This window comes from Periophthalmus magnuspinnatus, chromosome 7 (assembly GCF_009829125.3).
Source record: "Periophthalmus magnuspinnatus isolate fPerMag1 chromosome 7, fPerMag1.2.pri, whole genome shotgun sequence".
NCBI lineage: Eukaryota > Metazoa > Chordata > Actinopteri > Gobiiformes > Gobiidae > Periophthalmus > Periophthalmus magnuspinnatus.
In genome coordinates, this window is record NC_047132.1 from 15088682 (window position 1) to 15103671 (window position 14990).

At 38.8% G+C, this 14990-nt stretch overlaps 1 protein-coding gene across 2 annotated transcripts; it reads right to left on the reverse strand.

Annotated features, from left to right (window-relative positions):
• Nucleotides 1–2838: 2838 nt before the first annotated feature.
• Nucleotides 2839–14790, reverse strand: tmem51a (transmembrane protein 51a). Of its 2 annotated transcripts, none has more exons than XM_033969700.2 (3): nt 14610–14790; nt 7117–7567; nt 2839–5833 (listed from the first exon to the last, which is right to left on the reverse strand). In XM_033969700.2, exons 2-3 carry the CDS (start codon nt 7512–7514, stop codon nt 5455–5457), a joined length of 777 nt encoding a protein of 258 aa, XP_033825591.1. In that variant the 5' UTR covers nt 7515–7567; nt 14610–14790; the 3' UTR covers nt 2839–5454. The 2 variants fall into 2 exon arrangements, with proteins under 2 accessions (XP_033825591.1, XP_033825590.1); XM_033969699.2 differs by lacking the exon at nt 14610–14790 and adding an exon at nt 9189–9248 and having other exon boundaries at nt 4778–5833.
• Between the last annotated feature and the right edge of the window lie 200 nt (nt 14791–14990).

Below are 14990 nucleotides of genomic sequence, written 5' to 3' on the forward strand. Positions count from 1 at the left end.
AGTAACCCACTGACATACATACTCACCTCGGCAAAGTTAGATGCCACTAGCCAGAGGTGGCTAGCCACTCTCTCAACCTACTCCTTTAAGCTCCAATATCGTGCCGGTCGACAGAACTACGACGCTGATGCCCTAACCAGACGCCCACATTTGTCACGTCCAGAAGATGAGCTCTCTGCCAAAGAACATGGTCTCATCCAGCAGTTCTTGAAAGAGCGTGTGGCGGATGATGCAGAGGAGCTCTCGGGTGACATTGTCAATGCCATCTGTGAGAACTCCCTGGCTAAAAGTTCTGCCCCAGTCTCCATCACTCTTGCTGAATCTCTCTCCATCCATGTCAATGGCCTTCCAGAAAGCTATTGCTCCGAAGACAAGCATGGACTCCCAGTCCTTCCAGCACTCTCTCTATTTGATCTGAGAGAGCAGCAATTTGCAGACCCTGCTATCCGTGAAGTAGTCCATCAGCTGGTGATAGGCAAGAAAGTGGTCCCTGCCATCAGACATGAGCTTCCAGAACTCCCTCTGCTCTTGAGAGAACTGAACAAACTGGAGTTAAGAGATGGAATCCTCTACAGAAGACGACAAGAAGACAGACACACTACTTTTCAGCTCGTCTTGCCTTCTGAGTTGTGGCCTTTGATACTCACTAGTCTTCACGACGATATGGGCCACATGGGGATAGAGAGAACTCTGGACTTGGTACGCCAGCGGTTCTTCTGGCCAAGGATGTCCTCTGGCGTGGAAAAGAAGATCCACACCTGTGATCGGTGTGTGAGGCGAAAGGCCATGCCAGAGCATGCTGCCCCTTTGATCAACATCAAAACATCTCGACCCCTGGAGCTACTGTGCATGGACTTCCTTTCGCTAGAACCTGACAGCAGCAACACAAAAGACATTCTGGCACTCACAGACCATTTTACGAAGTTTGCGTTCGCTATCCTTACTCCAAACCAAAAGGCGAAGACTGTGGCCACATCCTTGATGAATGATTTCATTTTCAACTTCGGTATCCCTGAGCGCCTACACACAGATCAAGGACCAAACTTCAAGTCCAAGTTGATCAAAGAGTTCTGCATGGTGACTGGGATGAAGATAAACTCATAATACTGCTTATCATCCACGAGGTAACCCAGTGGAGCAATTTAACCGGACCTTGTTAAACATGTTGGGCACCCTTGAGCACAAAGTAAATGGCGAGAATATGTGAAACCCCTTGTACATGCGTACAATTGTACACGCAATGAGGTCACAGGATTCCCACTCTATGAACTTCTCTTCGGAAGATCAACCCGTCTACCCGTAGATCTGGCATTTGGTCTGCCTGTCCGGGAGAAGACCTCAACCACACACACCCAGTACCTCAAAGATCCGCGGTCTCGTCTCGAGGAATGTTACCAACTAGCTTCAAAAAATACCTTCAAGTCTGTAGCGTGACATGGATTTTTACAGCGGACTATGGTTGAACTGTGGACTCTTTTAAGCCAAAAATGTCAACTTAAACAGTGCACTTTGTAAATATTGGGGTTTCATACTTTTGTCACAATATATGGTATATTGGCACCACATCCTGCTGCAGTTTTCCTCATCATTGAGTACTGTCTCCTTTTCCTCTGAGCTGAACCCGATCTTCTAAGCCCAAAGTTCATTTTTTGCTAACACACGTATTACAAGTCACTAAAACAAACCTGTTCTTTCATAGTTTGTGATGTTTGCAGATTAATACTAACTCAAAAACTTACTGTTTTAATAATTACATATTTTCTGTTTGTCTTGGTTGTCTTTTTTGACGCATACCTTCTACAGTATAATTGGAATTTCTCCACTGTGGGACCAATAAAGGCATATCTTATCTTAATTTCATTTAATTTTGACTTTTAGATTAGGTTAGTACTAGCTCTGCAATACCAATGCTTACTTTTACACATATGTTTGTGCACTTACACCACACATAAAGGTCTTAACCTGCTGTCTCTATAATAGCTGCACAGTCTGCATCATTTTGCGTTATTCAGCTTCTGAGTGAATGGAGCTCATTATACCCCACCCTCTTATATACAATAAGTTACTATGATGGATTCAGTGCAACAATCAACATAGAATAAATAACAATAAAGTGGCCTACATATATTTATTGTATGCAATAATAATATGGCTAAGTTATGAACAGTGCAGCAAATGAACAGAATAAATAATGGTAAAGTTACTTCAGTATATTCATGTCGAAGTTTAAAGTCAATTAAATGAAAAATCTTTAAATTTGTAGATGCAGGTCTAATGTTTGTGGTGACACAAGTGTTCAAGTTGCAAAGTACTTTCTTGCATTTGCATTTACAATAAAATATCATATATAAATATAAATAATAAATAAACAATTCAAAACATTTAAAAATATATTTTTCATCATTTATAAATCTATTTATTGGAAAAACTAAGAAAAAAAAGAATATAAATACAATATAAATAGAATGCAACTGTAGTACCAACAGCATCCATTAGGAGTCGCTGCCGAGTGGGGACTTGGGGATACACACAACCAGAACAGGGTGCCTTATGGGGGCTGCAGTACCTGAGTGTGTCCACTAGTTTCGCATGCACTCACACTAAATCAGGTTTTGGGCCCTCTGGGGTCTTCTGAGAAAAACAGTTCCTGATCATGTTTAGGCCGTTTCCAGCCTATTAAATGCATTGTGCCTGTGGGGACCTCAACTGAGGTCCCCATAGGGTTTTGGGTCCCCACATGTCTGTGTGCAAACAGGCACATGTCCCCATATGTGTCAAAAAACAAGTACACACACACACACGCACACCCCCACCCCCACACACACACAATATCAGGTTACTTAGCAAATATGTTATTTTATTTATAAAACACTCGTGGAAATATTCCCACAATTGTGACAATAAACAAAAACAGAATATTTACAGAAGAGAGGTTTTCACAGTACAAACATTATAAAATTCAGAAAACAGCCATGAGAAGGAGATGCTGCATCGGTTTGCAAACATGAAAAAGAAATATTGCATATCATGTAAAATAAATTCAAATATTTAAAGTATAAATGACAAATTGTCCATTACATTATAAAAAATACAAATCTGTATTAAAAACAAATACTTTTAGAGCAAGATTGGTACAGCAGGACTACAAGTCACATCCATTCACACATTTTTTGCTGCAATAAATAAAACAAGTTAGATTTAACACAAACAGGCATAATTGCCAAGTTGAAATAATGATGTTAAAATATGTAATATTTTGAAATATAATGGAGTTACAAGATATCACACTGTTTCGCTGATCCCTAACCTGGAAACGTAAGTGTTGCATGAGAAAGGGCATCTGGCATAACTATCTATCCATCCAAACAACATGCCAAAACAAGTAAATATTTAACCATAACCTTATATTTTAATTTCTTTCAATGAAGTTAATGTGGAAAATATGCACGTGTAATGTTGAACAAGCTCAATTTCAGTGCCACGTGTCCTATAGTCTTTCTGTTGTTCACGCTCCATCAGCCCAGTTAATTCTTTGAATAGTTTTGTGCATTAAAAAGGAATGATGATGAGTGACATAGATAGCCACAGCTGCACCATCAAAGGGGCTCTGTGTGCTGGGGTCAAATCTCCATAGCTACAAGGGAAATACCACGAACTATTCACATACCCTTTACTTCTCCACTGCCCTGTTGTTAAGAACATGTCATACTTAAATATGTAGGAATAATGAAGTGGGGAAGTTAGTGTTCTACAATTACTATGGTATGTCAAGGTCAAACAATACTTTTATGGTGGTGGTAACTTGATAAAAAGGTACACAGCTACTGGTATTTACTGTCAATACCAGGCTGGCTTTCACAAATTGTTATTAGGCTATATATTTGAATATTACTATTACTATTCTTGTTTGAAAGATAATTAGTTCTGAATGATGAGTCAACATTGCATAGAAATCATTGTAAACCAGTTATTCCTGGACTTCCAACTTCCTGTTTTAAGGCGCCATTTTAAGGACATTTGACCATTCAAAAGATATGCTATTTTGTTTTTAAATGTAAACTGCTATGGCAACGGAGCTGTTTTTCAATGACTTTGAAACCCATGGATTGTACTGGTAATGGAAAATAAAATAATCAGTATATGTCAAAAGGCGCAAAGGAAGGTGGTTGTAATGTTATGGCCGATAATCTGTTTTAAAAGAGGCACTTGCTTTCCTACAAACTTCAACTTCAGATGACACTGCAGTGGACTATAAAAAGTAATGGGAATGTCAGTCATTTATTTTTCCAAGATGTAATTTCGTATTATTGGTGACCTGCAAATGACTTAAGCGGCGGACTGGAAAACACCTGAGGGTACCATTTTCATTAATACAGAAGCTTCCTAGATTTGCCATTAAAGCAACACTATGTAATGTTGGTTGTGTAGTAGGTAAAGGTAATACAATACAAACTTTACTTGGCCTCCAATGTGCAGTAGAGCGTGTACTTATTACATACAGCATATTTAAGGCAACTCTCTTTCCAGTCTATATATGCAAATTAAAACAGGTTAAGCTCCATTTTTTTTTTTACAGCACGAGGTATTAAACTGATTTCTAAAGTGCCAACTTCTAATGTATCACTAGAATACAGAAGGCAATTTATCTTTTTAAAGGACATTCTGTTTGTAAAAAAAAAATTAAATAGAGTAACACAAGTTTTAGGAAATAGACAGCACAACGTATAAAAATCTAAATACTTTGAAAGACACTGAAAAGGTCACAAAAGAGGCATTTGTAAACAAGGTGAAAAATGCAAAAATCCAGCTCAAATATAGACAAAGGCATGGGATGAATTGGCAGTGGGCACTTCCTGAGACAAATTAGGTAAGATAAAGTATGCAGCATGTATATAATAAATAGTTATCTGCTGACTATCTCTTGACAGGAAGGGCATCTGATGTAAAATGTGATGTTGAATTATGCTGTAGTATTTAACAATTATCCACAGGGCATCTGGCATAAAATTGGTACTTTTCAATCTGCCAAATACTGCATGCATTTTAACCAATATCAACCATTTATGTAATTTTAATAGTAAACTGTAGCCAGCCCTGATTTTGTGTGATACCAAATCCTTAAAGAGCTGATATTTTGACATTATTTAAAGCGAGAGCAGCAAAGATAGCGCACAGCATCCGTCAAGCTGGTGAAGTTTGGTGAAGCTTATATCCTTGCCATATAATTCTCACTGCTGTAATGTCTGAATTAGAAGTGCACTTGAATTCTCATCAAGTCCTTTGGCACCGACTGCTTTTTCTCAGATCCATCCTGTGAAACCATTCAGTGCTTTGCAAGAATATGGCATTGCGTTTCAAGATATCGTTTTATAAAGTGCCATTTGGTTTGTCTATTTTTAAAGTTTCGGCTCAAAATGGCGGACGATTGAAATTTCAAACAAACATTTCCAAAGTTTAAAGCGGAGGCACCTTGTCTTCATACTGTGGTGGTGGGGTTAGAGGTTCAATACTCATATGTGTAGGCGCTTGGGGTATTTCATCATCTTTCACGTGCAATTTTTCAGATTTTATCCTTCGAATCTTGATGGGCAGAAGTTTGTTTTTACCCAGTTTGCGGTTAGCGTTAGCGGGTTGATCGTTTATAGTTGCGGTGATTGTGTTGGCGCTGGCTCCCTCAGACTCGTACTGCAGATTGTCTGGGGGCACCAGGTCGTCGTAGGAGGGGAGCTGGGAGACGCTTGGGCGCAGGTTGCTCTGTCGGACTGGGTACTGCCCGCTACCCACTGCCTCCTCGTAGGTGGGCACTGCATAGCGCTGGTCCTGCTCCTCGGCTCTGCAGGGGAGAGGGTAAAAGTGGAGAGACATTAGTAACAGAAGTGACTATACTGTACAAACACATTGGCTTCCATATTGGATCTGTTTCCCAGATTTTACCAATATTTTTTACAGTCATTCATGTCATACCAAGTTTTGTCAAGTTTCCTTTTGTCTAGACTAAATGAGTTAAAATGGAAACCAGGAAGTGCATGCATGCATGTATGTGTGTGTAATATATATATATATATATATATATATATATATATATATATATATATATATATATATATATATATATATATATATATATGACATAACTTAATTATTTGCCAAAACATGCATGCATGTTTTTGTTTGTATCCTGCATGTTCAAATAACTCCAGTAGGTGTTACAGTAGAATTAATAGTTACCCTGAAAGCTTCAAGGCAAAGCAGCAATGTCACAAGACGCTGTGACATAACACTATTTCATGACAATGTTAGGTTTGAGGCTGATGAACCACCAGTTACATAATAAGTGGTGTATCGTGTTTGTCATTTGCTTCACTTTAAATTACATTTCTCATACTGTGTGTATAAATCAGGTTAATCTTCACCCAAGCAGATGGCCCCAGAGACAACAGTTGACCTCTACAGTCCACACCTCTACAGTCCACACCTCTTACAGTCATCCCATCAGCCCTGAACTTTGAATTCCAGTTTGCTGCCATCGCCACATCATTCAACTTTAAACAAAAGCTTCAAATATTAAACTGCCTCTTTGTTTTTGCTTTTAACCATCTTATAATGTTTATGCATAAAACAATTGTGATTTGTTTCTCTTACACGTGTATATATCCATAGATTTTCTCAAGAGCTCAAAAAGCTGTCCCACTGGCTGATGTCATGAGGTGGTGCCCTCTGTCACCAGGAAGTGTCCAGTGTTTTTGAAATCTATGCACTTTCACTGGAATTACCCTGAATTACCCAAAATGTCTGTACACTACAAACTGCATGTTTTGCTAGTAGCCAATAGCAACTATTCTTAATTTAAGTTTTATATGACACATTGTGTCCTTTGTTGGCACCAGCTGTGTTTTATATGCGTAGAACATAGTCCTGATTAGTAAAAGAATTTTTGAACAACACCTGCAAGTCAATAACATTTCAGGCAAAGAAATAACATTCTCATGGAGACAAGCAGGTGGTAGACTCTCCCCATTGCAAAGGTAACATAGTGTACCTTTAAACCATGTGCTTGCTCAAAATATATTGAAAAACAAGGATCCTTTTACTGGGCCTTTTGTTAAAACCACTTACGTTTCAGCGTCGGTCTGCCCTGTTGTCACCTGGCGCTGAGCTTGCATCTGCTGCTGTAGAAACTGCTGCTCTCTCTGCTTGTTCCTCATTCCCAAACACATGGACAGAAGCAGGATTGCCACTCCACAGCCCACCAAAACAAAGGCCACGGACGACGCTTTGCTCTTCTTCCCGGTTGGGTCGGGGTTAGAGCTATTGCTATTGTTGTTGTTGTTAGTGGGATCAGCTGGAACCACGCTCCACACAATCATGACGATGCCCAGCGCCACCAGACCCACGCCCAGGGCACACAGGGCGTACTGGGAGCCCGAGTTTCCGGTGTTGGTGTGATTGACGGTGGTGTTGACAGTGGTGCGGCGGCCATTTTGGCTCGTTGCAGCGTCCACACTTGAACGCATCTTTTGAAGGAGGTGAATTCCTGGTAGATCAAAGGGATCAGCAATGTCAAATTCTGTGAAGAGAAAAACAAAGTTGGGAGTTGGTTAAAAGCAAAGCAATAATTTGTCATGTTTAGTGATTGACCGACATGGGTTTCTCATCGCAGTCTATAATCCAGAGAATCCAATGGCAGATGCTTTAGGACCGATGTGATCAGTTTCATCCAAAAGACCCACACTCATTTAAAGTTTTGAGTAGATTCTATAGGCCACTGCCAAGATAATTACTATATCGACTTATGGTAAAATCAGCTCTTGGGTTATTGTGTCCTAAACACAAAACAGTGGCATAAATTAGTTGCAATACTGCATTTCAAAAGTTGTTCTCAAAACAGGATGACAGGTTGCTGCTAAAAAGAGCAAATATTGGTCTACTCTGCCAGGGACCATGTACAAAGACATTTTTGTTTAAAAAAGATGCTTTTCCCCAGATTTAACAAAATATTACAAATTCTACAAAAAATGTTTTGTTTATTTATACATCTTCTTTTAATACATTAAGTTATACATTAAGTGGATTTGTTTTTTAAAAGTAATAAGAAATGTCCATTGTATAATGCATTAATCAGATTTTAAGTAAGCAAACTCTAAAATTATGCTCTACAATGGAACACGGAAAACGTAAGAAAACAATTCATTGTTGGACTGTTCCTGGAAGAGTTGCTTAGAGATTTTTTTTTGTTTTGAGAAACACTCTGCCCCTTCAAACTAAAGGGAAAATAAAGAAACAATAAATATAAAAGGTACAACATTTTCCTGCAAATGTGGCTTCATCTTCTATGTGTCTTTCCTGGCAAGAATTATCAAATGGTTTTATTGACGGTAAATAATTAATGGACCTCTGTAGAACAGAAGTACATTTGCTACAGCTCAATGATTAAATACATTAAAAATGAAATAACGCACATATGAAGCACAAATATAATTCCACAATGCATTATTTATCATACAATATGTTCTATATTAGGAACAAGCTCTTAACAGGATCTGGTATGGGAATTTCCGACATCCCACACACAGAGGTCTATTTGGGGCTTGTCTCGATGTAAAGTGCTCTTAACATTGTTTTATTTTTTATTTGTCATTCACACTTTTTCAAAGTACTTTTCCATGTATACTTTATACATTTACTAGTACAAATTTTCTGTATTTTTTTCCACCATTGACCATTTATTTACACAATAGTACAAACTAACAAGCTAATAAAGTGAGCCCTAACTAAAATAGGATCTAGGAAATGAAGGGAGATCTTATACTTGAATATGAATTATAAAAACTACATTGAAAAAGCACCAGCATCTTCCACCCAAAATACACTCAAATCAGACTGTTGTGGTAAGAAATAATGCTTTTACAGCTATCACATATTCTGACACCTGACAGAACACAAATAAAAAAACACAAAAATAAAGTTTTTTTTTTTTTTGTTTTTTGCTGCACCAAGTAAAACTGTAAACCAAATATTACTGTTTCTATAATCTTTTTACACTTTTTATTATAGTGCCTGTAGAAAAGATTGATGTTTACAAAATTATCAAAGATTATCAAAATTACAAATGTTCTTGATTTTGTTGTGTTGTCATTTCATTTGACCTACTACAGTACTGTCAGTCACTTAACCAAATATTTTCTTACCTCAAGTAAGAACCTCCAAACAGACAAAACACAATCCCTTAAGTTCTCTATAAACGTGTGTACTTCAATGAGCGCTTGGCTGCAGTTTGCTCCTGTTTTAAGTCCTGGCTAGACATACTTTGGACTGGAGTTTATGAGTTCTGAGTAACAGCACTTTCGCCACTCGCTCAGGTAAAGCCCACATTACTTCTGCGAAACAGGCGTGCTCAGACGAGTGGTCACAAATTTATAATGCACTAACTTCCCACTCAAAGTCACTGCACTTACCCAAAGTCAACAAAACAAGAATTACAAGGACAGATAAGAAGACAACTACTGAGAATATACAGTGTAGTTATATTTGGCTGTTCCTCTGCTTAAAGTGCCGTCGCCTGCTGGAGTTTTGACATTACAGTAAAGCTAAATTCAACTAGCATGCTAACACAAACTTCCTGATTGTCAAACTATACAACACATTGTAATAAGATGCAGACAGTACATGGGAGACATATTTTAACCTCAAGAACTGCATATAGAATATATCTGTAATGGGGCAAGACACAAATACAGGGTCTTTAAAAGGTGGACTATGTAACATTTTTGGAAGAGGATCAGTCAGTTGCTTGTCTCCATGGAGATATTATAGCTTTGTCTGAAATGTTCCACGGTATGAAAGTAAATGTATCCATCTCCATGCTGAAAACCGGGTGATGCCAAAAGGTGAAGTTTCAGGTCAGATCTGTGTAAAGGCAAGCCCACTTACAGTAAGACTGCATACATAAGCTTAATGCCATACCGTGGAACACTCCATAGCAATAGCATCTCCTGGAGAGAAGCAGATGACAGCCCAGAAAAATTCCATAGTGCACCTGTAAAATTATACACGAGAGATGAAACGATGTCAAGGGAATTCGTTGCAATCACTTTATGAAATGTACAATATTTTTTTGAGATGCTACTTTTCTTTTTCATTGTCGCAAAAGTGCAGAGTTACACAAGCATTTTAAAACATAAAATCCAACAAAGAAACCGCAGGAAGAGCATCTGGCTTAAAAATCATGGAAGGAGTCCCCAGAAAAAAAGAAACAAACAAACTTTAATTTTGTGTGTCTAATCTGTCCTATATTTTTTAGGGGTTTAATGGGAAATATACATAATTCTGCTCACTTCTATTATTATATTCTCAAGTCCATGCTGTGGAAGAATTCAACAAATAATAATGGACAGCTCTGTGTCTCACTGATGACACATGCAGGGTTACGTAATAGTTTGTCACTATAGTTACGTCATTCATTCATTGCATTATCACAGGTTTATGACACAGACAAACATGATGTTGTAATCACTAGACACCATTTCATTGACAAAAAGTATGTGAGTGCGGCTATTGAAAAATGTACTTTAAATTAAAAAGTTAAAAAATGGTAAATGGTTAAACTTTACTATGAGATTGCTGTAACTTGACATGGCATGTAAAAGGTCTCCATAAAAAGAGAGGTCAGTACAGCAATGTTTACAATAACAGAAAAATACTACTAGAACTTCAGTAACTTCAACAAGAATGGCTAAATTATATCAGTATTTACAGTATTTTGCTAAATTATGGTTCCTGCGTTAATACAGCGTCAGCCATTAGACATGGTATAATATTTTCCCTTTAAGAACTTAAAATAAATATCATATTGAGTGCAGTATTCGGGTGGAGGGTCTGCCACCTGCTTGTCTCCATGGACATGATATTGTTTTGCCTGGAATGTTTCAGTATGGCATTAAACTCTTCTATCTCTATGTAGACAAGAAAGTAGAGCCACCAGGCTAAGTTACAGGTCAGATCTGGGGAGAGGTGCGAGACCGTTCCCAGTTAGCATGTACGTTTTTAAGCGATAAAGCAATCTGTAATTAGACAAATGCAAGAGATCCTCTACCAGAAAAGTTACATGATGCACTTTAAGTTAATTAATCTGAATTTTTGCATGCGTTTGCTTTTGGTGTTGCTTTGCTTTGGTTTTGGCCTATGCTTAATTTACTCCAAAATCAATACTGTGCCATAGTAAAAGCTCAGCATTTTTTCTAATTATGTACTGGCCTGTGCTCAACTGTAATTATAAACCAGAAGTCTGTTCTTTCATTTATAATTTTATTTTTATTTTTTTAGTAATTCAATTGTTTTGCCCACCTTTTAGCTTGCTAGCCTGCTCCTGTCTGCTCCTGTTCTGACTGCGTGCCCTGTGTTGTGACCGTGACAAAAGGTTAGTCAGCCTCTTTAAATTTATGGGGAAAAGTTACAGTAATCTTCCATCAACTATGAACACGCTGTGGCCTGCAGAAGAGACCAGAGGAGATCAGAGAAGGACTGCCCTCTCACAGTCGCATAAAACAGCCAGGGAATGTCAGGAATGAGCTGAAGATTCTGGGAAAAATTGTTGGGTTATCTTCTACCCTGCAATACATCCAGAACGCTGCTGTTCAGGTCCTGACTAGAACCAGGAAGTACAAGCACATAAGTCTCGTGCTCAGGTCTCTGCGTTGGCTTCCGACTTTAAAGCGGCTCTGATTGTGTACAATTGTCTCCATGGACCAGCACCAAAGTGCATCTCTGACATGTTAGTGCCATATGAACCATCTCACACTTTGAGGACTTCAGGGACCGGCCTCCTGCCGGTGCCCAGAGTCAGGACTAAACATGGAGAATCAGCGTTTCAGTTTTATGCAGCTAAAACCTAGAACAGTCTTCCTGAAGATGTGAGACAGGCCTCTACTTTGACAATGTTTAAATCCAGGCTCAAAATGGTTCTATTTAGCTGTGCATATGACTGAAAGGTTTTTACTCTGCACTCTTCTCTTTTAATGTTCATTTTATGATGATTATTCATATGTTGATTTGTTTCTATTGTGATTTTAATGCCAATTTATTGTGTAAAACACTTTGAATTACTTTGATTTGTCTCAGAGTAAGGCAAGGCAACTTTAACTGTATAACACAATTTGTACAAAGAGTTTTAAATGTTGTCAATATGGACAGCTTTAAAGTGCATATGACAGGTTATCTATTTACTACTTGCTTTGGTGGGAGAGTACATGTGGTAAATATTTACCATAGTTTTACACAGGGTACTATTTGTCCAAAAAGCAGAAGGAGGGATGATTCTTTTCTTCATATTTAAACTTTTATTTAAGCTATTCCGCTATGATCATAACTCAGCGCCTCTCAAGCTCCTTCTTTGCACACATATGTAAATAGGAGCTAATAACCATAATATCCACTTAAGCTCCAGCCCTATCGGTGTTCTGGAGGATCTGCAAATGTCACGTGGTCAAATACGAGCACGAAACTCCTCCTCCCATAAGGTCCTGAACACACGGCATGCATCAGTGTTTATATGCGTTGCCTTGCGAAACCACGGCCCTACGTCAGAGTGAGGACGGCCACTCCGGCAAATTGAGCAGGACATTTGCGCACAGCTCTGGCTTTGTGTTTGTCAATGGGAAAGCCGATCACACTTGACTGAGAGCATTTAGCCACTTGTAGTAGGTCTACAGTGAAAATAACAAGCTCAATAGGCTTACATTCAACGTCTGCACAAGCTGGCTACAGCAAACGTGAGGATTTCCAAAGCAAATTTCAATGCACAAAATTGTCTACCTGAACGTGAGCTCCTTCAAACGATACGTAACTGTTCCAGCAGTAACTTGTGCTGATGTTAAATGCATAAAAAGAATATACACGTGCCTGATGCAGGTGTGGCTCCCCACATTCACTTTTAATACATTCTAAAAAATATGTGTCCAAAACGTGTTGTTTTTATGGTTGCATAGCGAAATACATATGCAGTGTGTCCTAGGTCTAAAGAAGCCCCAGGAGAGGAGATGTTGTGCATGGCCCGCAGGGGGGAGGCTGTGTATGACTGGCAGATGTACAAAGCTTGAGCTGCAAATGAACCTGATCTGTACCTGGTCATTTTGTTTGTTTTGTATGTCATATGCCAATGTCCAACCAGAAAGTAAAATTTTAAACTCCACCATTTTTTTTGTTGTAAAATCTTAAATATACTTTGTACTAAAACTAATAAACACAAGTTAAAAGAATAACTAATTACATAACCATGTTTTTTACAGTTTAAGTATATTTTTCTGGCCCTTTGAGTCAATTAATTTTCCTCTGTGGGCAGGGCCAACAGACCTGAGCCAACCAATCAGAAGACACATGGTCCATAGTCACACAAAAAACACTGGGTTAAGTGATATATCTTGGGTCTATTTAAATGATCAAATCTAACCGTTATGTGGTCATTTTAAAAAGATATGAAGCAGATATGAGTCGACTTGGATGCCCAGGCTCTATTTAGCTAGTTAGTTCAGCCAAGTAGCTTCAATGTTAGCAAAATATAATGCCATTATTCTCTAATTTTCTATATGACATTGACTGACACTGTTCCAATAATCATTTAAGCCAACAACTTTTACGCCATTTCCTTATATTAGTCCAATATGAGTCATATTAGTTTTATACTTATGGTTTATTTTTATTTAAATCTATGCTCGATTGTTGTAATGATACAGTGTAAACATTCCCAGTACCTACATAACAAATAAAAGATTAGTCCTTTATGTTTAGCACATTTATATCAACACTAAACCAAGAATTGTGTCTAGTCTCTAGTAAACACACAGGAAGTGTCGTCTCAGGCTGGTGAGCAATGCAGTGAAGTGAATCATTCAGATTTTATGTTTTAACAGATATTTGACCAAGCCATCTCTCTTTATTCAGGTGGATGTAAGGCGTGTTTCTAAAAAGTGTTTAGACATCCTGACAGGTCAATAAAAACAAGCCAGCACGATACCGTTGTTGTACCGTAAAAATCTGTTATGGATCTAACCACACCAGTTATAATCAAAATATACATAAATATAGCATTAACAAGCTATTATAAGCAATGATATGGTAAAAAGTGGGTTGTTTTTTTTTGTTTTTTTTTCCGGAATCACCCCGATAAGGGGGCCGGGTCAGACCAAAAAGTCCAGGGCCGATTTCTTCTTCCACTCCAGCCCTGGCGCAGAAGAACTGAAGACTATAATTGACTGACTAAATACCGCAACGACGTGCCATTATGCTAACACTGGCAGCGGTTCACTCGTTACAACGTATTACAATTGGTGCTAGTATTTGTTATGAACTCGTTAGGCATTCCGTGGGCACTTATTGGAGAGACAAAAGCGATGTAAAGTGTCCTAGTCTCACGTCAGCGCTTCCTATTGGCTGCACATTGCGTTATTCTGATCCAGGCGGGCTGCTCACGTGTCAGCACCGCTAGCACAACAGGATTTCAAACTTTTCAAGCACAAAAACACACTTCTTAGACAAACTGAGAACTTTCTGCAAAGCCACATCCGAAAGAACAACACGGCTCTGCGTAAAGATGAGACCACCGCGTTTTTACGCACCTTGGCATCGTTTGAACGGAAAGGCGCCTCCTCTTTCCGCGCGCTGGAGCCGAGTTTACCCTAAGAAATTCACACACGAATCCAGAGCAGGAACACGAGGATTTGCGGGGAGAAATAGAGTTTTAGGGAGGGCCAGGTTTAGCTGAGACGCGGACGGGCCCAGGCGTAAGGTATAGCAGACAGAGAAAGAGGGAGGGGCGCACAGAGGACTTCCACCAAACCAGAGGGTTAACTGTTTAACTGCCGAGTCACACGCACCGAAGCGTCCTTATCTCACTTCCTCGATTCCTTCCCTTCGTGTGATTACTGTGCAAACTGTTGGAGTAGTTAGATGGTCTTATAATGAAACGTTTGGGTACATTTGGTTAGGGTTTTGGAGGT

What these genes read in the sequence shown, in the direction of transcription:
- tmem51a (XM_033969700.2), bottom strand. Translation starts at nt 7,514, where the DNA reads ATGCGTTCAAGTGTGGACGCTGCAACGAGCCAAAATGGCCGCCGCACC. An exon ending in GGGCAGACCGACGCTGAAAC is followed by an intron (nt 5,834 to 7,116) that starts GTAAGTGGTTTT and finishes TCTCCCCTGCAG; the next exon opens with AGCCGAGGAGCAGGACCAGC.